Raw genomic sequence first — 27,132 nt, forward strand, 5'->3', positions numbered from 1 at the left:
CACCTGGTTGAGTGCACACATTACTATGTACAAAGACCCAGATTCAAGCCCAAGGTCCCCACCTGCAGGGAAAAGCTTCACAAGTGGTGAAACGGTGCTGCAGTCTGTCTCTCTCCCTCTTAACCTCCCCTCTTAATTTTTGCTATCTCTATCCAAAATAAATAAATATTTTAATACACACACATATATATATATATGGCCCCACAGGTATAGAAAACATCTAATTGTAGTCCAGGAGGTGGCACAGTGGTAAAGCTTTGGACTCTCAAGCATGAGGTCCCAAGTTTGATCCCCAGCAGCACATGTACCAGAGTGATGTCTGGTTCTTTCTGTCTCCTCCTATCTTTCTCATAAATAAAAAAAATCTTTAATATATATATTTTTAAAAAAAGAAAAGAAAACATCTAATAAGCTAAAAACATAGCTCACCAAGTAGTGTGTGTACCTAGTCATGCACATGGCCCAGGTTCAAACTCTGGCATTACATGCTATGGCACTGGAGAAAGTTCTAATGCTGTGCTATCTCACCCTTTCTCTATCTCATCCTCACAGGGGAAGGGCAACTTTTTTCTGCCAAAGGCCATTTGGATATTTATAGTATCATTCACAGCTCATACAAAATTATCAACTTAAAAATTAACACTTAAGTAGTTATTTTTAAAAAAAAACTCCAAGCTTTATTAAATTTCAAGTCCCACCAGTGAACCTTGGTGAAGTCAGAACTAATTATTTTGATCTGAGAGCTAAACATGCCTCTCCGCTGCTCTATTTGAATGAAAAAGCAGTCCAGAGAAGCAAAACTAGCAGGTGTAAGGCCCCAGATGCACAATAAAAAATAAAATCTACTATAACTGTAGCAGCAATAAATTAATCACACAATACAGAAAAAATATGCAATATCACACATTACATATATATATGGAATACAATATAGCAGTTAATAATATAGAAAGCAGGAGGCCAGGTGGTGGGACATCCTGCAGAACACACACATTACCATGCACCAGGACCCAAGTTCAAACCCCTGGTTCCTACCCGCTTCCCTCTAAATCTCTGTCTCCATAAAAAAAGAAGAGGAAGAAGGAGAGAGGAGGAGGAGAAGAAAAAGGAGGAGGACAAGAAAGAAGGAAAAAGAAGAAAAGGAGGAGAGGAAAAAGAAAAAAAAAAAAAAAAGGCTGCCAGGAACGGTGGATTCATCATGCTGTCCCCAAGCCCCAGAGAAAACTAACTAATAATAAAATTTAATATAATAAAAGAAGCCCATATACAAACTAAAAACAAGGGAATTATTCTATCACAGTATTAGACAATAATAAAACTAAAGAACATTTTGGTATCATTTATGAAAAATGTATAAAGGTTTATATAGTTCCTCAGAACTTTGGAAATGGACCTGCCATTCAATTCAGCAATTACTCTCTTAGGACTTTATCCAAAGCACACTAAACACTTAGTCAGAGACCCATGCTGGGGGCCAAGAAGTAGTGCAGCAGGTTAAGCGCACATAGCACAAAGCACAAAGACTGGCTCAAGAATCCCCATTCGGGGCCCTGGCTCCCCACTTGTGGGAAGGTGGGCACTTCACAAGTGGTGAAGCAGGTGTGCAGATGTCTATCTTTCTCTCCCCCTCTGTCTTCCCCTCCTCTCTTAGTTTCTCTCTGTCCTATCCAACAAGAGCAGCAATGGCAATAACAACAACAACAAGGATAACAACAAGGGCCACAAAATGAAAAAATGGCCTCCAGGAGCAAAAAAAAAGAGTTTCATGCACACCTATGATCACAGTACACAGTAGCACTATCTGTTAATAGGTCAATTTTAGAAACAACCCAAATGTCTAACAACAGATGAATGGTTAAGCACATCGGGTATATATACTATTTTTTTAAGTATTTATTTATTTACTTATTATTATTTTACCAGAACACAGCTCAGCTCTGACTTGTGGTGGTGTGTGGTGATGTGGAGGATTGAACCTGGAACTTCAGAGCCTCAGGCATGAGAGTTTCTTTGCATACCATTATACTGTCTACCCCCACCCTATATACTATATATATATATTTTTTTTATTTATAAAAAGGAAACACTGACAAAAACCATAGGATAAGAGGAGTACAACTCTACACAATTCCCAGCATCAGAACTCCATATCCCATCTCCTCCCCTGATAGCTTTCCTATTCTTTAACCCTCTGGGAATATGGACCCAAGGTCATTGTGGGATGCAGAAGGTGGGAGGTCTGCTTCTGTAATTGCTTCCCACTGAACATGGGCATTGACAGGTCGATCCATACTCCCAGCCTGCCTCTCTCTTTCTCTAGTGGGGCAGGGTTCTGGGGAATTGAGCTCCAGGACACATTGGTGTGGTCCTCTGCCCAGGGAAGTCCGTTTGGCATCATGCTAGCATCTGGAACCTGGTGGCTGAAAAGAGAGTTAATATACAGCGCCAAACAAATTGTTGATTAATCACGAACCTAAAGGCTGGAATAGTGCAGAGTTAAGGGGTCTCCACTTTGTAGATAGCTAGTAGATAGCTAAATATGGGTCCCAAATCACATCAAATCGATGGGGTTTACAGTCAACAACATTTATACCCCTTTCCCATATTTGGGAGCTATTCTCTTCCCTGATCCAGCATTCTGGTCCTTTTTCTAGCAATGACATCATCTCCCAAGACAATAACTTGGATCTACCTGCATATCAGATTTCAGGCTGGGGGGGGGGGAAGGAAAAAAAAATAGTATAGACACAAACCCTTTGAAATATAACTAAAATATGCCTATATAATAATTTTAAAGGAGGTAAGAGGATGTCAAATGGGTATTACATGATAGTGAACAAGGAGGTCAGCTGGTGGTGGGTATGGTGCACAGGCATATATCATGGAGAGGTAAGAAACTGTACTCATGGCGCAGGGGTAGATAGCATAATGGTTATGCAAAAGGATCCTCCCTCATGCCTGAGGCTCCAAAGTCCCAGGTTCAATTCCCCCACACCACCATCCACCATAAACCAAAGCTTATCAGGGCTCTAGTTAAAAGAAAGAAAAGAAAAGAAAAGGAAAGAAAAGGGAAGAGGAGAGGAGAGGAGAAGGGAGGGGAGGGGAGGGGAGGGGAGGGGAGGGGAGGGGAGAAGAATTGTACTCACGTGACAATAACTGTCTTACAAATCATTATTTCTCCTTTTTAAGGTAATTTAGAAAAATAAGAAAGTTTACAGAAATGGTCTGAATCTCTACAGTTCAACAGTTCAATACTACATAGCTCTGGCCACATGTAACTATTGATCTCTGAAATGTAACCAGTATAATTAAGAAACTGAATTTAAATTTTATTTTATTATAAACACCTTAAACTGCCACTAGTGGCTACTAACTAGTACAGGGCCAGAAGAACAAGCTAAATCGGATAACAAAGGTTAAATTAGGGACAGGCAGTGAGGCATCTAGTAGAATGCATGTATTATAATGCGCACAGACCAAGGTTCAAGACCCCAAGTCCACCTGCAGGGGAGAAGCTTCTCAAATCTTAAAGCAGTGCTACAGGTCCCTCTCTCCTCCTCTCCCTATCTCACCCTTCTCTCTAGATTTCTCTGTCTCTATCCTATAAATAAAACATTTTCAAGTTAAATTAAATGTGGAGAAAAAATAAAATTGATAGATGGGAGGGCATAGGTAAACATTTATTTATATTTATTTATTTATTTATTTTGCCTCCAAGGTTATAGCTGGGGCTCAGTGCCTACACTATGAATCCACTGCTCCTGGTGGCCTTTTTTATTTTTTTTCCAATTTATTAGATAGGACAGAGAGAAATTGAGAGAGGAGGGGGAAATTGAGAGGGAGGAGAGAAAGACAGACACCTGCAGACCTGCTTCACAGCCTGCGAAGCAACCCCCTTGTAGGTAGGGAGCGGGGGGCTTGAACTGGGATCCTTGCATGGGTCCTTGCACTTCGTACTATGTGCACTTAACCCAGTGCACTACCACCACTACTACCCAGCCCCTGGTGAACATTTCTTTACCTTCATTATTTTAAAGCTTTATTTACATTTTCCTACATAAAAATATAATATAAAATGAAAGTTATTGTAGTGAGATTCTATCTCTAAAGTATCACAGAAATAATTTTGCTTTCACCATACCTGGGAAAGTATAGAAGCTTTTCATTAAAAAAAAAAAAAAGGCTTTAAATCACACTGCTTCACATTTCTCTCCCAAACTCTCCCCTCCACTCTGCCCTGTCCATAACTATTATAACTTATTACTAAAAAAGATGTAGCGGGAGTTGGGCGGTAGGTAGCGCAGCGGGTTAAGCGCACATGGCACAAAGCCCAAAGACCAAGTAAGGATCCTGGTTCAAGCCCCCAGCTCCCCACCTGTAGGGGATTCGCTTCATAAGTGGTAAAGTAGGTCTGCAGGTGTCTATCTTTCTCTCCCTCTCTCTATCTTGCCCTCCTCTCTCCATTTCTCTCTGTCCTATCCAATAACAATGACATCACTAACAACAACAATAATAACTACAACAATAAAACAACAAGGGCAACAAAAGGAAATAATTTTTTTTTTAATTTTTAAAAATAAATATTTTTAAAAAATTTTTTAAAAGATGTAGCAATTTGTATATAAGCATTAAATCTGACCCATGGCCTGGGTGGTGCTAGAGCACTGGACTCTCAAAACGTGATGTCTTCATTTCAACCACAACTGCCAGAGTGAAGCTGTGTGTCTCTGTCATCAATGCCCTCCCCCCTCTCTCATTAATCTTAAAAGAAACACAAACTACTAATGCTGTTGGGGAACATGACTGTGTAGCCTCTCTATGCAACAACCCTTCTAAAAATTCCTAACATATCTACTTTCATAGGTCCTTGAGTCTTCTCTTCTCCAAGCAAATACCTCCAGTTCTCACTAGAAACATGACCTGTAGAAAGGCGAAAAAAAAAAAAAAACACCCCCGGGGGGGGGGGGGGCACTTCAAGTGGTGAAACAGGTCAGCAAGTATCTACCTTTCTCTGCCCTCCTCTCTGTGTACCCCTCCTCTCTCGATTTTTCTCTACCCTATACAACAACAACCACAAAAACAAGGACAACAAAAATGGGAAAAATGGCCTCCAGGAGCAGTGGATTCGTAGTGTAGTGTGAAAAAAAAAAATCCCAAAGCCAGGATACAAACATTTCTTATCGACTTAAAAGAGTCCTCGGGAGTCGGATGGTAGCACAGTGGGTGCTTAAGCGCGCATAGCGCAAAGCACAAGGGCAAGTTCGAGTGGGGGAGTCGCTTTAAGGGCAGTGAAACAGGTCTCCAGGTGTCTTTCTTTCCCGTCTTCCCCTCCTCTCTCCATTTCTCTCTGTCCTAACAATGACATCAATAACAACAATAATAAATACAACAGTAAAAACAACAAGGGTAACAAAAGGGAAAAATAAATATTTTTTTAAAAAGGGAGTTGAGCGGTAGCACAGTGGGTTAAGCGCAAGTGGCACAAAGCGCAAGGACCAACTGAGGATACGGTTCAAGTTCCCGGCTCCACACTTGCAGTGGAGTCAATTCACAGGCAGTAAAGCAGGTCTGCAGGTGTCTGTCTATCTTTCTCTCCCCATCTGTCTTTCCCTCCTCTCTCCATTTCTCTCTGGCCTAACAACGACGACAATAATAACTACAACAACAATAAAAACAACAAGAGCAACAAAAGGGAAAATAAATAAAATTAAAAAAAAAAAAGTTTCCAAAGGGCCAGGCAGTGGCGCACCTGGTTGAGCGCACACATTACAGTGTGCAAGGACCCAGGTTCAAGCCTCTGGTCCCCACCTGAAAGGGGAAAGCTTCATGAGTGGTGAAGCAGTGTCTCTCCCCCTTTCCATCTCCCCTCCCCTCTCAATTTCTGTCTCTATCCAATAAATAAATAAAGATTTTTAAAAAAATTCTTATCTAGAAATTGAGGGGGGGGGGACTGGTCTTAAATAGAAGTCTGTATTTTTTAAGCTCCAGAAAAGGCTGAGGTGATGGGGAAGAGGAAAACTAACTTACTAAGTTGTCACCAAAGTCAGCAAAATTTTACTGAGTAGTTCAAAGTGTAATAAAGTTGCCACAGGACATCTACCCCTTCTTCACTTACCTGTATAACAACAACAACAACAACAAAATCTGGGGCTGGGGAGATAGCCTAGTGGTTATGCAAAAAGCCTTCCACACCGGAGGTACCAAAGTCCCAGGTTCAATCCCCTGCACAGTGCTCTGGACACACACTCACCCCTACCTGTCCTTACCTTCAGGTAAATGTGTGCCTTCTTGTAAAAGGGTTAAAATGCACGGTGGCGATACAGTTGAGCTTAAACAAAAATAAATTTCAAATCATCAGTCTAATTCCCTAGTCACAATTCGGCCCCATGCTCTGCCATGTGACCTCGGACAAGTCATTCAAGCCCTTCACTAGGCTGTGAACTCCCTAAACTCAAAGACCATTTCTGCCTGCGAGCCTACACTGCAGACACACAGCACTGAAACCAAAGTCTTGATTGAAAATGCTGGTACTTATCTCACGGAGGAGGAAATGAGAGCCTGTGTGTACCAAGCTTTGGGACAGAATCAGATCACAATAAATGCTCAAAGAAAGTCAACGGATAATGACATCAATTAGCCACAAACAAACCTGGAAGTGTTACAAGACTTTCAAGTACTAACATAAATCTTAACCAAGAAATGTAAATATATCGTAAAACCTACAAATAGTTTCTAAACTGGGAACCTAATGATTCCTAAATCCTGAATTACGCCTAACAAACCACAGGCTAAAGTCACTCGGTAGACTCCAAGTTTTTCTACTTCAAAACTAGGCCATAAGCATCACCTCCTGGGCTCCCCGGACCCACCCCACCCCCCAGCCCCAGGCCGCTCCTGCCACGGGTGAGGGGGTAGGAGGAGAAGCCGGACAGACAGACTCCGAGGTGGGGGCCGGGACCGGGGGGGGGGGGCGTCGCAGCGCCCCTAGCGCAGACCCACCTTGAGCAGGATGGACGGCGGCAGCTGGTTGATGTCTGGGGTTTCGGGGGGCGGCTCCCGGGGGCAGTCGCAGAGATTGTCTAGGGGCTCCTGACAGTCCGCGTCACCGCATTCGTGCGGCTGCTGCTGCTGCGGGGCGGGCGAGGGGGCGGTGCCCCCAGCTCGGGCAGCGTCCCCGCCGGCCTCTGCCGGGGCACCTTCCGGGGCTGGAGACGAGGGCGCGGGACAGAGCGGCTGCGGCGCCTGCTCGGGGCTCTGGCAGCAGCCCGCGTCTGGGGGCCGCGGCGGAGAAGCGCCTCCCCCCGCAGACCCGCCCCCGCCGCCCCCGCCGCCGCCGCAGCCCCCGCCACCGCAGCGGGGCTGCTTACAAGGGGTGCAGGCGGGAACCCCGGCTCCCTTCCGCTTGCACACCATCTCGGGGGGCGTGGGGGACTCGGCCGGCGGCGGCGGCGGCGTGGGCCCCCGGAAGAGCTGCACGGTGGCGGGCGGCCCCAGGAAACGCACAGGCCCCACGCTGGCTAAGAACAGGCTCCGGCCCTGCTGCTCCCAGGCGGCGGCCGCGGCCAGCCCCAGCTCCTTGCAGCAGGAGGCGGGCGACGAGGCCGAGGCCGAGGCGGCGGCGGCGGCAGCGGCGGCCGAGGAGAGCAGGAAGCGGCGGGCAGCGGCGGCGCAGTCCTCGGCAGCCAGGGCCGCGTAGCGCCGCGCAAGGTGCTGCGAGGAGGCGGCCGCGGCGGCGAAGGCCCCGTCCCGCGGCGGCGGCGAGAGCGGCGGCTCCTCCTCTAGGCCGGCGGGGGCGGGCGCGCCGGGGCTGTGCACGATGAAGCAGAGCATGCAAGGCCCGCGGAAGAAGCAGTCCCGGCTCCTGGGCGCCGCCGGCTGGGGGGGCGCCTTGGCCGGGGTCCGGCGGGGCAGCCTGAGCAGAGGGCGGCGGCGGCGGCACCAGCTGCAGCAGCGAGGCCTCTTCTGGCTCGGGCGGTTACGCGGCTCCTTCGAGAGAAGGTGGCCCATATAGAAGGCCCCGAGGAGGGGGACTGGGACGGGGAGACAGGAAGGCCCAGAGAGGCGGGCTCCCGGCAGCGGGGCAGGCCGCTCGCTGGCTCGACCCCGGACCCGCGGCGGGGGTCGCCCGCCCTACGTGCACACGGGCTCACACGCGACGGTGGGGGCGGGGGTGGGCGTCAGCTGCGGGCCGCCCCGACGCCCGAAGGGGGCTACATGCTTTGCCCAGGGAAGCCGGGAGAACGACTGGCGCGAGCTTTGGGGTCGCGACGGAGGGAACGAGCCTGTAGGCTGGGTGACCAGTCCAAGCCTGGCTTGTCGGCTTAGTCAGTCAGTGCAGCGGCGGGGGAAACGCCGGGTCCTTCTCGGACCATTTTAACTGCGGCTCTGCCAGCGGCGCGCGCGCCCGCGACACAGCCGGAGCCTCGGGAGCGCGCAAGCCGCTCGCGATGGGGGCGGGGCCGACGGGGGCGCGCTCGGGGCAGGCGGGGGCGGGGGCGCGGGCTCCAGACGGCAGCTCACCCAGGACGGCTGCTGGGAAGATGCGGGGCCCGAGGGGAGCGGGCCTCGACCCTCCCTCCCGTCGCTTGAGGTTTGAAGGAGACTGCTGGCCTCACGCCCCTTTCCTGGGACGGGAGGAGACGCTTCCGAGCCAGCTGTGTGACATCCGTTCGCACAGCCGCGCTGACGTCTGTAGGTGTAAGTTCAAGAACTGCCATTGGCCGCGCGTCGCTCAGCTCTTCCCCCGCCCCCCTCCAGCTCCGAGACCGAGGCCACAGGGAGCTGAAAACCCGGTTCCGCCGGAAGGGCCCCTGGCTGCGCTACTCTGTTTACGCCAAGGGCGGGCTGCCGAGTTTCTCCACCTGTCTTCATACTTGTTGATTGTGGCAGATACAGACTTTCCATAACTTTTCTTTCAAAACGAAGGTATGTATCCCATTCCCTGTAGGCAGCAGGAAGGCTATTTGCTCGGCTTATTGAGTCATCCAACACTCCACGCAACAAGCTACCCTCCACCTGCAGCATTCCATCATATAGACTCATAAAATTATGATTTGGTGCCTGTTGTATGATGAGAGTCTCCATTGACCCTGTGGGAAAGAGGGGTTAGATTTTTCCAATAGATAACCCTATAATGACACCAGAGAACACAGTAGCTGAGTCCTGCCTTGCGCTGAAAGGATAGCTTTCTCAACAGAGAAATTGAAGGAGGCTTAGTGATGATGAGCAAGATCTTGGTTGTGTAAAGGAGAGGATAAGGAGAGACAACGACAAAAAAGGGGGGAGTCTCTGGAAAGGATGAATTGAGGGCATTGTAGTAATAAGTAGGGTTATGGCTGAGGAACTTCTTTATAGACTTTTTTTTGTGCAACTTTTAGGATTTGGTAATTTATGGATGAGGAATTGATGATGGTGAGGAAAGAATCCAAAAAGGCAATACCATGTTCTCAAAAGATTTGTCTCAATCAGGGCTGGGGAGACAAACATTGGTTATGCAAAGACTTTCATTCCTGAGGCTCTAATGCCCCAGGTTCAGTCCCCCAGCACCACCATAAGCCAGAGCAATACAGTGCTCTGATCTCTGTGTGTGTATCTGTCTGTACCTCTCTCACTAAAATAAAAAATATTTTTAAAAAAGATTTGTCTCTATAATTTATTGTGGCAAAATGGTAAATTTTATCATTTAAAATATGTGTTTAAAAATTCAAACGGGGGGGGTCGATGACTGAAGAACTGTTAAAATACACTTCAAAGCAAAAACTTTTCTCTACCTCTCTAGTAACATACTTTTTGAAATTCACATATGCCAATAAAAAGGCACCCATATTTATTTTACCCACCAGGGTTGTTTTCGTTTTTGTTTTTTCAAGATTTATTTATCTATTTATTTGAAAGGCAGAGAGAGAGAGACATCACTCCGGTACATTTGCTGCTGGGGGTCATACTTGGGACCTCATGCTTGAGAGTCTAATTCTAATGCTTTATCCACTGTGACACCAACCACATCCACCAGGATTATCGGTGGTGCTTGGTACCTGTATGGTGAACCCATTGCTCCCAATGACCCTTTTTCTTTCTTTTTTTTTCTTTTTTACCAGAGCACTGCTAAACTCTACCAGGTTGTGGTGCTAGAATTGAACCTGGGACATCAAAGTCTAGATAGAAGGCTCTTTGCATACCTATTATGCTATCTCCCCAGTCCAAGACACCCATATTTAAAGGATTGTGAGGAGGCTGGGACAGCATAATGGTTATGCAAAAAATTATCTGAGGCTTTAAACTCCCAGGTTCAATCCCCAGTTACCACCATAAACCAGAGTTAAGCAGTGCTCTGGTGTCTCTCCCTCTGTCTCTCTTTTTTTCTTAAAATGACCACCAGGAGTGGTGGAATTTTTTTAACTGAAGTGCTTTACTATTTGAAAAATACTATTCTTGAGTATCTGACAGATCTGTTTGAACAGTTGGGGGGAAAAAAATGCCAGTTTCCTAGAAAAAATAAACTGTTAAAACTAAGCACTTAATTCTAGAAATATATTAAAGTATTGTACAAGAAAGTTAATTTAACCAAAATAACGCCTGCTCAGTAGTTCATAGTATTTATGTAGTCATCACAATGTAAATGAATTGCTGACTAGTCATTTAGCCAGAGCTTATCAGTGCTGGGTGGTATAGGGGATTGAACCTGAAACTTTGGAGCCTCAGGCATGAGAGTATGTTTGTGTAACCATTATGCTATCTGCCCTCTGTTCTCTCTGTTTCTCTCTCTGATAAAATAAAGTGTTAAAAAAAAAAAGATTGTAATGCTTACAACTGGATGACAGTGTTGACAGATGACAGATGTTTATATCACTAAACTATCCTGTAACACTAATGATAGGTAGAGCACAGGTTATATGCCCTTGATTGCATGATTTGTTTAGGTATAACATGCAGCACCACAAAGTGTTCAATAAATTTAATTCCTTATTGAAACTGCGATTTTGCTGAAATGCTCAAAACCAGAGAGAACAAGTTTTTAGAGAATTCCCTTTAAGAGAATGCCTGTACCTTGAATAATTATAATTGAAATATGAGAGTTCAGGTAGTACCTAGCCCACTGTTTCTCAGCGTGTCTCATGACTAATTCACATTCATCTTCCAAGTCTCAGTCCAGATACCAGCTCTGGTCACTAAAGCCCTTTTCTAATTATTCTATCACACCACCTAGTTCATTTCCTTCAATGCAATTAGCTCAGTGCACTTCTGGTATTTCAGAATTAGGTAACTGTAGTCTCAATACAAATTAAACCTCTCTAGTTTTTCCTCCTGAATCACCAGCACCTAAAATTACCAATCGATAATATTTGTTTTAAGATTTATGTTTTATTGTGGTCCAGGAGGTGATGCAGTGGATAAAGCATTGTACTCTCAAGCATGAGGTCCCAAGTACAATCCCCAGCAGCACATGTACCAGAGTGATAACTGGTTCTCTCTATCTATCTTTCTCATAAATAAATATTTTTTTAAAAGATTTATGTAGGGAGCCGGGCGGTAGCACAGCGGGTTAAGTGCTCATGGTGCAAAGCCCAAGGACTGGCTCCCCACTGGGGGGGGGGGGTGCTTCACAAGCAGTGAAACAGGTCAAAAGGTGTCTCTCTCTCCCCCTCTTTGTCTCCCCCTCTTCTCTCAATTTATCTCTGTTCTATCCAAGAGCAACAGCAACAACCATAATAACAACAAGGGCAACAAAAATGGGGAAGGTGGCCTCCAGGAGCAGTGGATTCATAGAACAGGCACTTAACCCCAGCAATAACCCTGGACACACACAAAAAAATTATGTTTTATTAGAGAACTAGAACATCTCTGTTGACACATGGGATATTTGAGATCACATAGGGGATTTCATGTTTGAGAACCACTTTTAAATTTTTTTTTATTATCTTTATTTATTTATTGGGTAGAGCCAGCCAGAAATCAAGAGGAAAGGGAGGGAATAAGGAGGAAGAGAGAGACAGAGAGACACCTGCAGCACTGCTTCACCACTCTTGAAGCTTTTCCCCTGCAGATGGGGACCAGGTAGTCAAGCCTGGGTCCTTGCACATTGTAACATGTGTGCTCAACCAGGTGTGGCACCACCCGGCCCCAAAAGCCACGTTTTTTTTTTTTAATTTTATTATCTTCATTTATTGGATAGTGACAGCAGAAACCAGAAGGGAAGGGGGTGATAGGGAAAGGGAAAGAGACACCTGCAGACCTGCTTCACCACTTACGAAGATTTCCCCCTGCAGGTAGGGCCCAGGGGCTTGAACCCAGGTTTGTGTATTGTATTATGTTCACTCAACCAGGTGTGCCACCACCCGGGCCCCCAAACACTTTTTTCAAAGGTTTTATTAATGAGGAAGGAGAGAGAGAGAACCAAACATCACTCTAGTACATGTGCTACTGCGGATTTAACACAGGACCTCATGCTTGAGAGTCTGTATCCACTGTGAGAATCTTTATTCACTGTGGCAATTCCGGGAGGTTGTCTGGAAATATATTCAAAGGAGCTTTACTATTGCCCTGAAACAAACTCCCATGTTGTTAAGAATGTCAGGGAATTGCAGAGTAGTAACTGAGAGTAGTCCCTGACTGATGACTGCCAAGAACATCAGCTCTCAACCCTACAGAATTTTCCTAGCAAAATGTATAAACTTGGAAAACACCCTCAAGAATAACTATGCTAACACCCTGGTTTCAGCCCGAGCATAAAATCCAATCAAACCCACACTAGGCCTTCCACAGAACTATAAAACAGAAACTGGGTGTTAGTAGTCTCCAGTGGCACAGTGGGTAAGGAATTGTATTCTCAAGCATGAGATCCTGAATTGGGTCCCTGATATTGCATGTATCAGAGTTATTCTCTGACGGTACTCTCTCTCCTCTGACATTAATGACTTTTTTTTCTTTTTTTTTTCTTTTTCTCCCCCAACAGAGCACTGATCAGTTCTGGTTTATGGTGGTGAGGGGTATTGAACTTAGAACATTGGAACCTCAGGCTTGAGAGTCTCTTTGTAGAACCATTATGCTATCTTCCCCACCCTGTCATTAATGACTAAATAAATCTTAAAAACAGAATAAAGTATTTCATAAATCACTTTCCCTCTCTCTATTCTTTTTATTTATTTTTTAAATTTTATATTTATTTATTTTCCTTTTTGTTGCCCTTGTTATTTTTTTATTGCTGTTGTAGTTATTGTTGTTGTTATTGATGTTGTCATTGTTAGATAGGACAGAGAGAAATGGAGAGAGGAGGGGAAGACTGAGGGGGAGAGAAAGGCAGTCACCTGCAGACCTGCTTCACCACCTGTGAAGCGACTCCCCTGCAGGTGGGGAGCAGGAGCTAGAATGGGGATCCTTATGCTGGTCCTTGCGCTTTGCGCTACGTGTGCTTAACTCTGCACTACCGCCTGACTCCTTTATTTTATTATTTTTTTTATGAAAATGTATTCAAACATAACCGCATGACTTGAAGTTTAACTGGAGAAAACATAGGATCTTAAAAGGAAACACCAGCAGTGAAGAAAATTCATTGTTTTCCCACTACCACTTAAATTTATTAGATAATTGAAATAGGGGGTTATTTATTTGCCTGAGTTCGTATATTTAGCTTTCTACTTAAATAGCACTGGCTCAAACTCTGGCACCACAAATGCCAAACTGATGTTCTTTCTTTACCTCTGTCACTTACAAAATTAATTAAATTTTTAAAAATAATTGCTCTATGTATCTATCAAATGGCATATTTCTCCTCCTAAGTTTAATAACACTTGTGTGTCTTTTTATATAACTTAAATTGTCATGTATTTGCTAACAATATACAAAGGCCAAATAATAAAAACTGCTTCAAGTGACTCAGAAATGATAACCAAGGGACCAGGATAATAGCTCATCTAGGAGGGTACCTGCTTTGCCATGCACTATCTAGGTTTGCGGCCCTGCCAAGGAGTAGGTGCGATGGTAACTAAGGAACTAGTGCTATGGTCCCTCCCTTTTTCCCATCTGAAGAATCATACCTGAAGTTTGTCATCATGTGAAGCACTAATGATGACAAAAAAGAAATAGTAGGCTGGTGAAATAACTCACTTGAACAATGCGTTCCTTTGCCGAGCATTTAACCCCTGACCCCAGATCACTGAAGAAAACTTTGGTGCTGTGATATTTTGCTCTCTCACTCTTTCGTTCTTTTTCTTTCTTGCTCTCTCTCTCCCTCTCTAGCCTTATCCCTCTCCCTATCTCTAGAGAAAAAAATGAAAAAAAAAAATCAAAGAAAAAAAGAAAAGAAGAAAGATGGGGACCAGGTGGTGGTGTACCCGGTTGAGTACACATGTTATAGTGTGCAAGGACCTGGGTTCAAGCCCCTGGTCCCCACTGCAGGGGGAAAGCTTCACAAGTGGTGAAGCAGTACTGCAACTGTCTGTCTGTCTATCTTTTTCTCTACCACTCCCTTGCCTCTAGATTTCTGCCTCTATCCAATAAATAAATAAGTATAATAAAAATTTTTAGAAAATAAAAGAAAAAAGATGGCAACTAACTAGCACTATTATTATTGTTGTTATTATTATTGTTATTATTACTACAAGAGCACTGCTCACTCTGGCTTATAGTAGTGTAGGGGATTGAACCTGGGACACTGGAGCCTCAGGCATGAGAGTTTGTTTGCATAACCATTATGCTGTTTCCCCCACCCTTAATTCTATAGTGCTAATTTGTGGCATCAGTAAAATAACTTTTTTGATGCTCCACTCCCAAGTCCAATATTAGGTTGTTGTTTCCTGTGAAGAATAAATTTTAACAGGGCCAAGCATTGGCATGCCTAGTTAAACATACATGTTACAGTGTTAAAGGACCAGGGTTCAAACCCCTGGTCCCCACCTGCAGGGAGAAAGCTTCATGAGTAGTGAAGTAATGCTGCAGGTGTCTCTCTATCTCCCTTTCCCTTCTCAATTTCTCTCTGTCTCTAACCAATGATAAATAAATAAGAATCTTAAATAGTAAGGAAATCCACTATTGCTAGTAGATTCCTTTTACAAAATAAAGTTTTAGCTCTCATCGTGAAAGTAAAAGTTATAACCAGGATTCTCAGTCTGAAGAACCATTAAACTTACGTATGTTATTCCTATAGGGAGGTAGGGAACAGACTAAGGGTAGCGAGAAAATTAATGTAGGGGTAACTCTCAACAGAGCTACTGCTTCTGGCTCTCACTTCTCCCATCTACCTTGTTTTACGGGACTTTTTGCCTTACACTACTTCATTAACCAAGTGATTAGACATTTATTTTTATTATTACTCAAAGAGTGAACAAGCCTTGGATAGAAAAAGTTTTGTGTATTTTTTTTTTTCTCCAGCTAGGGAGAAAACAGAATGGTTGTCAAACTTTCATGCCTGAAATTCCAGAGTCCCAGGCTTAATGCTGAAAAACCATAAATCAGAGATGAGAAATACAGGTGGTGTTTCTCTGTATATCTACCTGTAGCTCTCTCTCTCATTAAAATACAATAAGTAAAAAAAAAAATTAAGGTTTTTCCATCGTCCGGGATAAAACAGTGGATAAAGCACTGGACTCTCAAGCGTGTGGTCCTGAGTTCAATCTCTGGTAGCACATGTACCAGAGTGACATCTGGTTCTTTCTCTCTCTCCTCCTGACTTTCTCATAAATAAATAAATAAGTTCTAAGAAAAAAAAAAGTTATTTTCCAGGGCCAGGTGGTGATGCACCTGGTTGAGAGCACATGCACAAGATCCCAGGTTCCAGCCCCTGGTCCCCACCTACAGCGGGGAAAGCTTTGCAAGTGGTGAAGTAGTACTGCAGATATTTCTCTTTCTCTCTCTAGCTCCCCTACCCTCTCGATTTCTGACAGTCTCTATTCAATAAATAAAGATAATAAAAAAAATTTTTAATTGAAAAAACGAAATTTTTTTCCTTTTTATTGCTCTGTTGACCATGGCACTGCTAAGCTTTGACTTATGGTGGAGCTAGAGATTGAACCTGGGACCTCCAAGACTCAAACATAATGTTACATAAACAAATGTGCTAAATCTCCAGCCCCAAATAGAGAACGTTGTTTTTGTTTTTTGAAATGTTGGTCAATGAGAGAGAGGATGGGAGAAAGATAATTAGAGCATCACTATGACAGTTGTGATGCCAATGACTGAAGTTGGAGCCTCATGCTTTAGGTTTTATACATGGCACCATCTCTGAGAGCCTAATATAGAAATACTTTGGAAGAAAAATCTTTTAGTTATCTTTTTTCTTTTAAAAGTAGAAAGTTAACAATAGTGGCTAGAGCTCTGAACTTACAGGCAAAAGAGCCCATGTTCAATCCCTGACATTGCATGTGCCAGGGTAATGTTATGATTCTCTCTCCATACCCACCACTAATAAATAAATGAGTCTTTTAAAAAGAAAATGAAAACGTGGTCCAGTAGGTAGTTCAGTGGATTAGGCACTGGACTCTCAAGAATGAGGTCCTGAGTTCAATCCCTGGCAGCACATGTACCAGAGTGATGTCCAGTTCTTTCCCTCCTATCATTTTTTACAAATAAATAAAATCTTTAAAAAAAAAAAGTTAAAGAGTTAAAGTCAACCCTCTCGCACTGTTGGTAGGAACCCTCCTGCACTGCTGGTGGGAATGTCAGTTGGTTCAATTCCCCATGGAAAGCACTCTGGATAACTCCCAGAAGGCTAGAAGTGGACCTACCCTATGATCCTGCAATTCCTCTCCTGGGGATAAATCCCAAGGAACCAAACATACCCATCCAAAAGGATTTGTGTATACATATTCTCATATAGCATAATTTGTAATAGCTAAAACCTGGAAGCAACCCAGATGTCCAGCAACAGATGAGTGGCTGAGTAAGTTGTGGTATATATACAATGATATACTACTCAGCTATAAAGAATGATGAATTCACCTTCTTCACCTCATCTTGGATGATGCTAGAAGGAATCATGCTAAGATAAGTCAGAAAAAGAAGGATGAATATGGGATGATCTTATTCATAGACAGAAGTTGAAAAATAAGAACAGAAAAGAAAACCTAAAGCAGAACTTTGTTGGTGTACTACATGAAAGTAAATGTGTCTAGGAAGGGCTAGATAGTATAATGGTTATACAAACAGACTGTCATGCTTGAAGGCTCTGAAATCCCAGGTTCAATCCCCTACACCACCATGAGTCAGAGCTAATCAGTGCTCTGGTTTAAAAAAAAAAAAAAAAGACTTTGGAGTAGGGAGGAGAGGGGTGAGTTCAGGTACTAGAACATGATGGCAGAGGAGGACCTAGTGAGAGTTGAATTGTTATGTGGAAAACTGAGAAATGTTACACATGTACAAACTACTATATTTTACCGTTGAATATAAAGCATTAATCGCCCCAATAAAGAAAAAAAAGTTGAAGTCATACCCAAGTGTGAAAACAATGGAAGAAATTATTTGGGCACATTTTCTTTCTTTTTTAAAATTCATTGTTAAAAGTTTATTATTTTATTTTTTCATATATATATATATTTAATTTTTATTTATAAAAAGGAAATACTGACAAAGACCATAGGATAAGAGGGGTACAAAAAAAAAGAGGGTATAACTCCACACAGTTCCCACCACCAGAACTTCATATCCCATCCTCTCCCCTGATAGCTTTCCTATTCTTTAGCCCTCTGGGAGTATGGACCCAAGGTCATTGTGGGATGCAGAAGATGGAAGGTCCGGCTTCTGTAATTGCTTCCCACTGAACATGGGTGTTGACAGGTCGATCTATACACCCATCCTGTCTCTCTCTTTCCCTAGTGGGGCGGGGTTCTGGGGAACCAGGGCTCCAGGACACATTGGTGTGGTCCTCTGCCCAGGGAAGTCCATTTGGCATCATGGTAGTATCCAGAACCTGGTGGCCTCTCCTGAGAATCCCAGGTTAGAAGCTGCTTCTTTTCAGAGCTCACAACAGGTATTGTCTCCAAGTCGCCATCTTGGCTCCACCCCCAGCCATGTTTTCTTAGTTACCTTATAAGTTACATAAAATCCCTCAACTTTCTGGAAAAACTCATCAGTATATTGCCTGTGTTGATTATTATTGGGTACCAAGGTATTCAGTGTTTTTTTTTTTAATTTTTGTTTCTAAGAATTTATAATTTAGCTGGTTTGTTCATTTGTGTCTATGAAATATGTAATGATGCAAATAAATGTATTAACCACACTTAGCTCATTGCTAAGGCAAGGGTACAGGTATTAAAACATATATTGCCAATGGCCAGGGGGATGACACAGCAGATCAAGCACGGGACTCAAGCATAAGGTTCCAAGTTGCAATTTCCAGCATTATATAGGCCAGAGTGATATTCTAGTTTTTCCTCTCTCCTTTTCTCTCATAAATAAGTAAAGCTTTAATATAGCTTATAATCCGTTTGTAAATCAGATGTAAACATGTCTAACTTTAATTGTTCAGTAACACTTGCTATTAAGAATCACCTCTCCCATGGGGCCAAGCGGTGGAGCACCTGGTTAAGCACACGCACTACAGTGTGCAAGGACCCTGGTCCAAGCCTCTGGTCTCCACCTGCTGGGGGAAAGCTTCATGAGTGGTGAAGTAAAGCTACAGATGTCTCTCTTTCTCCTTCCCCACCTTTCCCTCCCTTCACAATTACTCTTTGTCTTTATTCAAGAAATAAATAATAACAATATTAATAATAATAAAAAGAATCACTTCTCCCACCCCCAAATAAAAAAGGAAAGTGAATAAAATTCCCACAAGTTGAATTAACTATCCTCCCTGCAAAAGCGTAACACTTTCACAGAAAACATGCTGTCTTTTTTTTTAAAACATGATGTCTATTGTCACTTCCTTTCACTGTTGCATTATGTATTAATTTCAATTATATTTTGGATATATGTGTGTGTTGAAGAAGTGCTGGGAAATTGTGCTGATGCAGTCACATCTGCCATGTTGTCCCTGCTAGTTCCCGCGAGAGTAAGGACATTCTCGGAGTGCCTGTTCAGCTATGTTGTGCCCTCAGGGCATTGTCTATATCCCCGCGATATTTGGAGTGCTTTGGTTACTCCTCCCCCCTCCCATTCTCACGAGAGTTATTATCCTATCCTGGAGTGCTATGGTTACTCCTCCCTCTTCCCATTCTCGGGAAAGCCGCTCCTATAAAAGCCTTTCTTCTTCTGCACCTCGCTCTCTTGCCAGCGCTTCACTCCGGTGTGCAGACGCAGGAAAGGTTACTGCGTGAGGTGGCCATTTTCGCTACCTCCACGTGGCCCAAACTGCCTCTCTAGCACCCAACTCTGAGGTGCCAGTGCAAATAAATATTTGTGTTTCCTCTTCACTCCAGACCCCCTCTCTCTCTTCTCTATGGCCTGCGCACAGCAACATCTGGCGCCCGACGTGTCCCGCACTCACGCCCAGCCTGAGGTCCAGAAAAGCCGCCCAGACACGGGTAAGTGGCATCCGCCCGCCTCTGTGGCCCTGCGTTTCCCTCCACCATGGGATTTTTTCCGTTTTATAAGGAGGTGTCCCAGACATTCTATCCTTCTCTCCTGGGACAGGCTTTCGATCTCAGAGATGATTTAATTTTTGCTACATCGTGGGTTCTCATGGCTATATTTACTATTTTCAGGATATGTACAAGGTCTCCTGCCAAAAGGTTAAATGACCTTGAGGCTGAGATACGGGAGTTAAAGGATATTTGCTTAAGACTTAAACACCCTAAGCAATCTGTAGTCAGCCCCACAACCGCTGCCTCCGGAGACATGTTTCGGAGTTCGAAAACTCCGTGTTCAGTTTCTCCTGCGGCAGCTTCCGCTTCCACGACCCCTCCCCCCACTGCCCCTGGAGACATGTGTCTGCTTTTTCTGCAGCGGTTTCTGCTTCCACAACCCCTCCCCCCATTGCCCCCACAGACACGTGTTCGGCCGCTCCTTTGACCCCTCCCCAAGCTGTCCCCACAGACATGGGTTCAGTTTCTTTTGCTGCGGCTTCCGCTTCATTGACTCCTCCCCCTGCTAATACCTCATCATTAAGAGACCCTGTGCCTTCCTCTCCTTCAACTCCTCCCCCTGCTGACACCTCATCATTAAGAGACCTTGTGGCTGAGATACGAGAGTTAAAGGATATTTTTTCAGCATTTAGGGACCTTAAACCATTTGCAGTCCACCCCAAGAGCTCCATCCCTATACATAAGTGTTCAGTTTCCCCTGCCACTACAGCACCTTCCACTTCCATGATCTCTCCCCAGTGTCATCGAACCAAATCCACACCTTCCCGGTAAATGTGGCCCCAACTAGACAAATCCTCAGGTGTGGCATCCATACTCCTCCAAAGAGATCAGGGAACTCAGACAAGCTGTGAAGGAGGACGGATTTCATGCTCCATGGACCAAGTCCATTTGAAGGAGTTTTTACCAGCACCTTAACACCCCCCAGGACTGGAAAGACCTGGTTTGTGCTGCACTCCCAGACCCCCTCTACCTACAGTGGACAGCATACTTCCATGATGAATGCTCTAGACAATCTCAGGAAAATAGTAACAAACAGAGAGCATGGAATTTTGATGCATTGTTTGGAACAGGAGAGTTTGAATCTGGAACTCAGCAGGCAGAAGCCAAGTTTCCAACTGGTTATTTTGAACAGGTGCGCATCTGCGCAACACAAGCATGGGAAAGATTAACCCCAAGCACAGTAGAGGCCTCAGTCCCTATTAACTCTCTTCGCCAAAACACTGATGAAACCTTACCAAATTTCATCTCAAGGGTGAGGCAAACCTTAGAGAGAAAGGTTTATAATCCTGAAATCCTCTCTTTCCTCCTGCGTTCTATTGTCTGGGATGGCATCATACCACAATTCCGTCAGGCATGCCTTAGTCTTAAACACCTACACACAGATAATTGGATTTTAGTGACACAGGAACTTACATCAGGCAATTATGGGGCCCCTGTTTATGCAGTTACCCCACGTAATCAAAACGGGGCCTGCTTTCAGTGTGGTCACCAAGGGCATTGGCATAACCAATGTCCAGATAAGCTGCGACCATGCCTCCAGTTAGAGTTCCCACGCCTCCAGTCAGGGCAATCCCGCCTCCAGTCAGGACAACCCCGCCTTCAGTCAGGGAGTCAGAAGCCACATACGGTCTGTCCAAGATGTCGTAAAGGGTTTCACTGGAAGAGAGATTGTTGGTCCAAATTTCATAAAGATGGCACACCCCTGAATGGTACAAATTCGGGGCCTGAGATTTTTGTGGACCACCCGTTTTAGAACGTGGTCACCCTACTATGACACTAAAGATTGACAATATTCCTTTTAAATTTTTGATTGACACGGGGGCAGAAAAGATGATTTTAAGGCAAGCAGAGGTTCCCCAAAATTGGGAACTCCTCCCAGGACCTTGTATACATGGCGTTGGAGGGGTGACCCAATCCTTTCTCACACGAGATTTGCTCATGTGGGAAGACCCGGAAGGTTCTACTGGACACTTCCACCCATTGGTAGCTGATATTAGCACCAACCTATTCGGCAGGGATCTTCTAGAATGTCTTGATGTTACAATGTCCACAGATGCATAACCACTGGATTATCTCTGCCACACCCTGCTTTATCTCTTGGTCTGGAGTCAGTGATTAAGCTAAGAAGCCTATTGATAGTTTAAAAGCCCTCAGGCTACCATAGCCTACAGGGAAGAAAAAAAAAGAGGCTTTTACACCACTGAGCTCCAACTCAGGGATTGAAAAAACTGTTAACTTCCACCACGGTAAACCCTTTAATTAAATTACTTAGACACAAGTCAATCCAGGCAATAGTAATCAATAATTTGAAAAGTACTGATAAAGGGAACTCATAACATAATATATAAAATGGTTAAAACAACAAGAAAAAATATTGGAGACTCGAACCAGGACAAGAGTCCAGCTAAAAGTCCTCCAGAGGGTGAAGCACGAAACAACGAGTTCAACATCCAAACATTAGCTAAGGAAATAATAACAGGAGTGAGTAAAGAATTTGAAAAAATTGTAATCAGAAATGCAGGAACAACAAATGAGAATATGGAAGAAAATTCTAATTATCTCATGGTTATTAGAGAGCTAAAAGCTGAAATCGCTGAGCTAAGAAGGCAACTAGCTGAACAAGCTAAAACAGTATCAGAGCAGGGCAACAAAATAGATGAACTCCAGAAAGCAGTAGAGGGCAGAGAGAATAGAATCTATGAGGATGAAAACAGAATTAGCAAGATTGAGAATGAATTAGAGACAACGAAAAAAGAAGTAAGAGATCTCAAAAAGAGATTAAGAGATTCTGAAAACAACAACAGAGTCCTATGGGATGACTTCAAAAGAAACAATATACGCATTATTGGCTTACCAGAGGAAGAAAGAGAAGGAGAGGAAGAAAGCATTCTCCAGGCCATAATAGCTGAAAATTTCTCTAGTCTAGACAACACCAAAGACATAAACATTCAAGAAGCCCAGAGGGTCCCAAACAGAATTAACCCAGACCTAAAGACACCAAGACATGTCATACTTAGATTGGAAAGGAATAAGGATAAAGAAAGGATCCTCAAGGCTGCAAGAGAAAAACAAAGAGTCACTACAAAGGAAAATCCATAAGATTAGCAGCAGACTTCTCCATACAAACACTACAGGCCAGAAGAGAATGGCAAGATATCTATCAAGTGCTCAATGAGAAAGGCTTTCAGCCAAGAATACTATATCCTGCTAGACTGTCATTCAGACTAGATGGAAGCATCAAAACCTTCTCAGACAAGCAACAGTTGAAGGAAGCAACCATCACCAAGCCTGCCCTGAAAGAAGTTCTGAAAGGTCTCCTATAAACAACCAGACCACCACAAATAGGACATATCAAAACACTCTAAAACTCTACAAGAATGGCGTTAAAATATCTTCAATCTTTGATATCAATAAATGTCAATGGCCTGAATTCACCTATTAAAAGACACAGAGTAGGAAGATGGATCAGAAAACACAACCCAACAATATGTTGTCTACAGGAAACTCACCTAACGCAACAAGACAAACACAGACTTAAAGTGAAAGGATGGAAAACTATCCTACAAGCCAATGGCCCACAAAAAAGGGCAGGAACAGCTATTCTCATATCTGACATGATAGAGTTTAAAATAGATAAGATTTAAAAAGATAGGAATGGACACTACTTAATGCTCAGAGGATCAGTCAATCAAGAGGACTTAACAATTATTAATATCTATGCACCCAATGAGAAGCCATCTAAATACATCAAACTTCTACTGAAAGAACTACAGCAATATATTCACAGTAACACAATCATAGTAGGGGACTTCAACACCCCACTCTCTCAACTTGACAGATCATCCAGGAAGAAAATCAGTAAAGACATAAGGGAGCTAAATGAAAAGATAGATAAACTAGAACTATTGGACATTTTCAGAGTCATTCATCCCAAGAAACTGGAATACACATTTTACTCAAATCCACATGGATCACTCTCAAGGATAGACCATATGTTAGGCCACAAAGACAGCATCAGCCAATTCAAGAGCACTGAAATCATCCCAAGCATCTTCTCAGAACACAGTGGAATTAAACTAACACTTAACAATCAACAAAAGATTAGTAACAGTCCCAAAATGTGGAAGCTCAACAGTACACTTCTTAACAACTTCCGGGTCAAAGAGGAAATCAAGGAAGAAATCAAAATGTTTTGAGAGTTCAATGAAAATGAAGACACAAGCTATCAAAATATTTGGGACACAGCTAAAGCAGTCCTAAGAGGGAAGTTCATAGCTATACAAGCACACATTAGGAAACAAGAAAAGGCACAAATAAACAACCTGATTGCAAATCTTAAAGACCTAGAAGAAGAACAACAAAGGAATCCTAAAGCAACCAGAAGGACAGAAATCACTAAAGTTAGGGCAGAAATAAATAACATTGAGAATAGGAAAACCATACAAAAGATCAATGAAAGTAAATGTTGGTTCTTTGAAAGAGTAAACAAAATCGACAAACCTTTAGCCAGACTCACAAAACAAAAAAGGGAGAAGACCCAAATAAATCGGATAGTAAATGAAAGAGGAGATATCACAACAGACATTGCAGAAATTCAACATATCATGCGAGGCTTCTATGAACAACTATATGCCACCAAACTAGAGAACCTGGAAGAAATGAATGATTTCCTAGATATCTACCAACTTCCAAAACTAAGTAAAGAGGAAGTGGATAACATCAACAGGCCCATCACAGCTAATGAAATTGAAACAGTTATCAAAAATCTTCCCAAAAATAAAAGTCCTGGACCAGATGGTTTTACAAATGAATTCTACAAAACCTTCAAAGAAGAACTAATACCTCTACTTTGAAAAGTCTTCCAGAAGATTGAAGACACTGGAATACTCCCTGCCAGCTTCTATGAAGCCAACATCACCCTGATACCAAAAGCAGACAGGGACACAACCAAAAAAGAAAACTACAGACCAATATCTCTGATGAACATAGATGCGAAAATATTGAACAAAATTCTAGCCAACCGGATACAGCAGTATATCAAAAAGATTGTTCATCATGACCAAGTGGGGTTTATCCCAGGCATGCAAGGTTGATTTAATATACGTAAATCAATCAATGTGATCCACCATATCAACAAAAGCAAGACCAAAAACCACATGGTCATATCAATAGATGCAGAGAAAGCCTTTGACAAAATACAACATCCGTTTATGATCAAAACACTACAAAAAATGGGAATAGATGGAAAATTCCTGAAGATAGTGGAGTCTATATATAGCAAACCTACAGCCAACATCATACTCAATGGTGAAAAACTGGAAGCATTTCCCCTCAGATCAGGAACTAGACAGGGCTGCCCACTATCACCATTACTATTCAACATAGTGTTGGAAGTTCTTGCCATAGCAATCAGGCAGGAGCAAGGAATTAAAGGCATCCAGATTGGAAGAGAAGAAGTCAACCTCTCCTTATTTGCAGATGACATGATAGTATACATGGAAAAACCTAAGGAATCCAGCAAGAAGCTTTTGGAAATCATCAGGCAATACAGTAAGGTGTCAGGCTATACATTCAAAAGTCAGTGGCATTCCTTTATGCAAACACTAAGTTAGAAGAAATTGAAATCCAGAAATCAGTTCCTTTTTCTATAGCAACAAAAACAATAAATTTCTAGGAGTAAACCTAACCAAAGAAGTGAAAGACTTGTATACTGAAAATTATGAGTCACTACTCAAAGAAATTGAAGAAGACACAAAGAAGTGGAAAGATATTCCATGTTCATGGGTTGGAAGAATTAACATCATCAAAATGAATATATTACCCAGAGACATCTACAAATTTAATGCTATCCCCATCAAGATCCCAAGCACATTTTTTAGGAGAATAGAAAAAATGCTACAAATGTTTATCTGGAACCAGAAAAGACCTAGAATTGCCAAAACAATCTTGAGAAAAAAGAACAGAACCAGAGGCATCACACTGCCAGATCTCAAACTGTATTATAGGGCCATTGTCATCAAAACTGCTTGGTACTGGAACATGAACAGACACACTGACCAGTGGAATAGAACTGAGAGCCCAGAAATGAGGCCCCACACGTATGGACATCTAATCTTTGACAAAGGGGCCCAGACTATTATATGGGGAAAGCAGAGTCTCTTCAACAAATGGTGTTGGAAACAATGGGTTGAAACATGCAGAAGAATGAAACTGAATCATTGTATTTCACCAAATACAAAAGTAAATTCCAAGTGGATCAAGGACTTGGAGGTTAGACCAGAAACTATCAGATACTTAGAGGAAAATATTGGCAGAACTTTTTTCCGCATAAATTTTAAAGACATTTTCAATGAAACGAATCCAATTACAAGGAAGACTAAGGCAAGTATAAACCTATGGGACTACATCAAATTAAAAAGCTTCTTCACAGCAAAAGAAACCACTACCCAAACCAAGAGACCCCTCACAGAATGGGAGAAGATCTTTACATGCCATGCATCAGATAAGAGTTTAATAACCAACATATATAAAGAGCTTGCCAGACTCAACAACAAGACAACAAATAACCCCATCCAAAAATAGGGGGAGGACTTGGACAAAATATTCACCACAGAAGAGATCCAAAAGGCCGAGAAACACATGCAAAAATGCTCCAAGTCTCTGATTGTCAGAGAAATGCAAATCAAGACAATAATGAGATATCACTTCACTCCTGTGAGAATGTCATACATCAGAAAAGGTAACAGCAGCAAATGCTCGAGAGGGTGTGGGGTCAAAGGAACCCTCTTGCACTGTTCGTGGGAATGTCAATTGGTCCAACCTCTGTGGAGAACAGTCTGGAGAACTCTCAGAAGCCTAGAAATGGACCTACCCTATGACCCTGCAATTCCCCTCCTGGGGATATATCCTAAGGAACCCAACACACCCATCCAAAAAGATCTGTGTACACATATGTTCTTGGCAGCACAATTTGTAATAGCCAAAACCTGGAAGCAACCCAGGTGTCCAACAACAGATGAGTGGCTGAGCAAGTTGTGGTATATATACACAATGGAATACTACTCAGCTGTAAAAAAAAATGGTGAATTCACCATTTTCAGCCGATCTTGGATGGACCTTGAAAAAATCATGTTGAGTGAAATAAGTCAGAAACAGAAGGATGAATATGGGATGATTTCACTCTCAGGCCGAAGTTGAAAAACAAGATTAGAAAAGAAAACACAAGTTGAACCTGAAATGGAATTGCAGTATTGCACCAAAGTAAAAGACTCTGGAGTGGGTGGGTGGGTGGGGAGATTACAGGTCCATGAAAGATGATGAATGACATAGTGGGGGTTGTATTGTTAAATGGGAATCTGGGGAATGTTATGCATGTACAAAATATTGTATTTACTGTTGAATGTAAAGCATTAATTCCCCAATAAAGAAATAAATTATTTAAAAAAAAAAAGAAAAGACAGTTCCTGGGAATCGGGCGGTGGTGCAGTGGATTTAGCGCAGGTGGCACGAAGTGCAAGAACTGGCTTGAGGATCCCCGTTTGAGCCCTCGGCTCCTCACCTGCAGGGGAATCACTTCACGGGTGGTGAAGCAAGTCTACAGGTGTCTTTCTCTCCCCGTCTT

At 43.1% G+C, this 27,132-nt stretch overlaps 1 protein-coding gene across 1 annotated transcript in view; it reads right to left on the bottom strand.

Annotated features, from left to right (window-relative positions):
- Positions 1-8,008, bottom strand: part of FBXL17 (F-box and leucine rich repeat protein 17) — a 577,742-nt gene extending 569,734 nt beyond the window's left edge. The window contains exon 1 of the mRNA XM_060201248.1: positions 7,000-8,008. Coding sequence (XP_060057231.1) covers positions 7,000-8,007 — 1,008 coding nt within the window. The 5' untranslated portion in view covers position 8,008. The remainder of the gene's footprint in view (positions 1-6,999) is intronic.
- Positions 8,009-27,132: the final 19,124 nt, after the last annotated feature.

This window comes from Erinaceus europaeus, chromosome 11, assembly GCF_950295315.1.
Source record: "Erinaceus europaeus chromosome 11, mEriEur2.1, whole genome shotgun sequence".
Lineage (NCBI taxonomy): Eukaryota > Metazoa > Chordata > Mammalia > Eulipotyphla > Erinaceidae > Erinaceus > Erinaceus europaeus.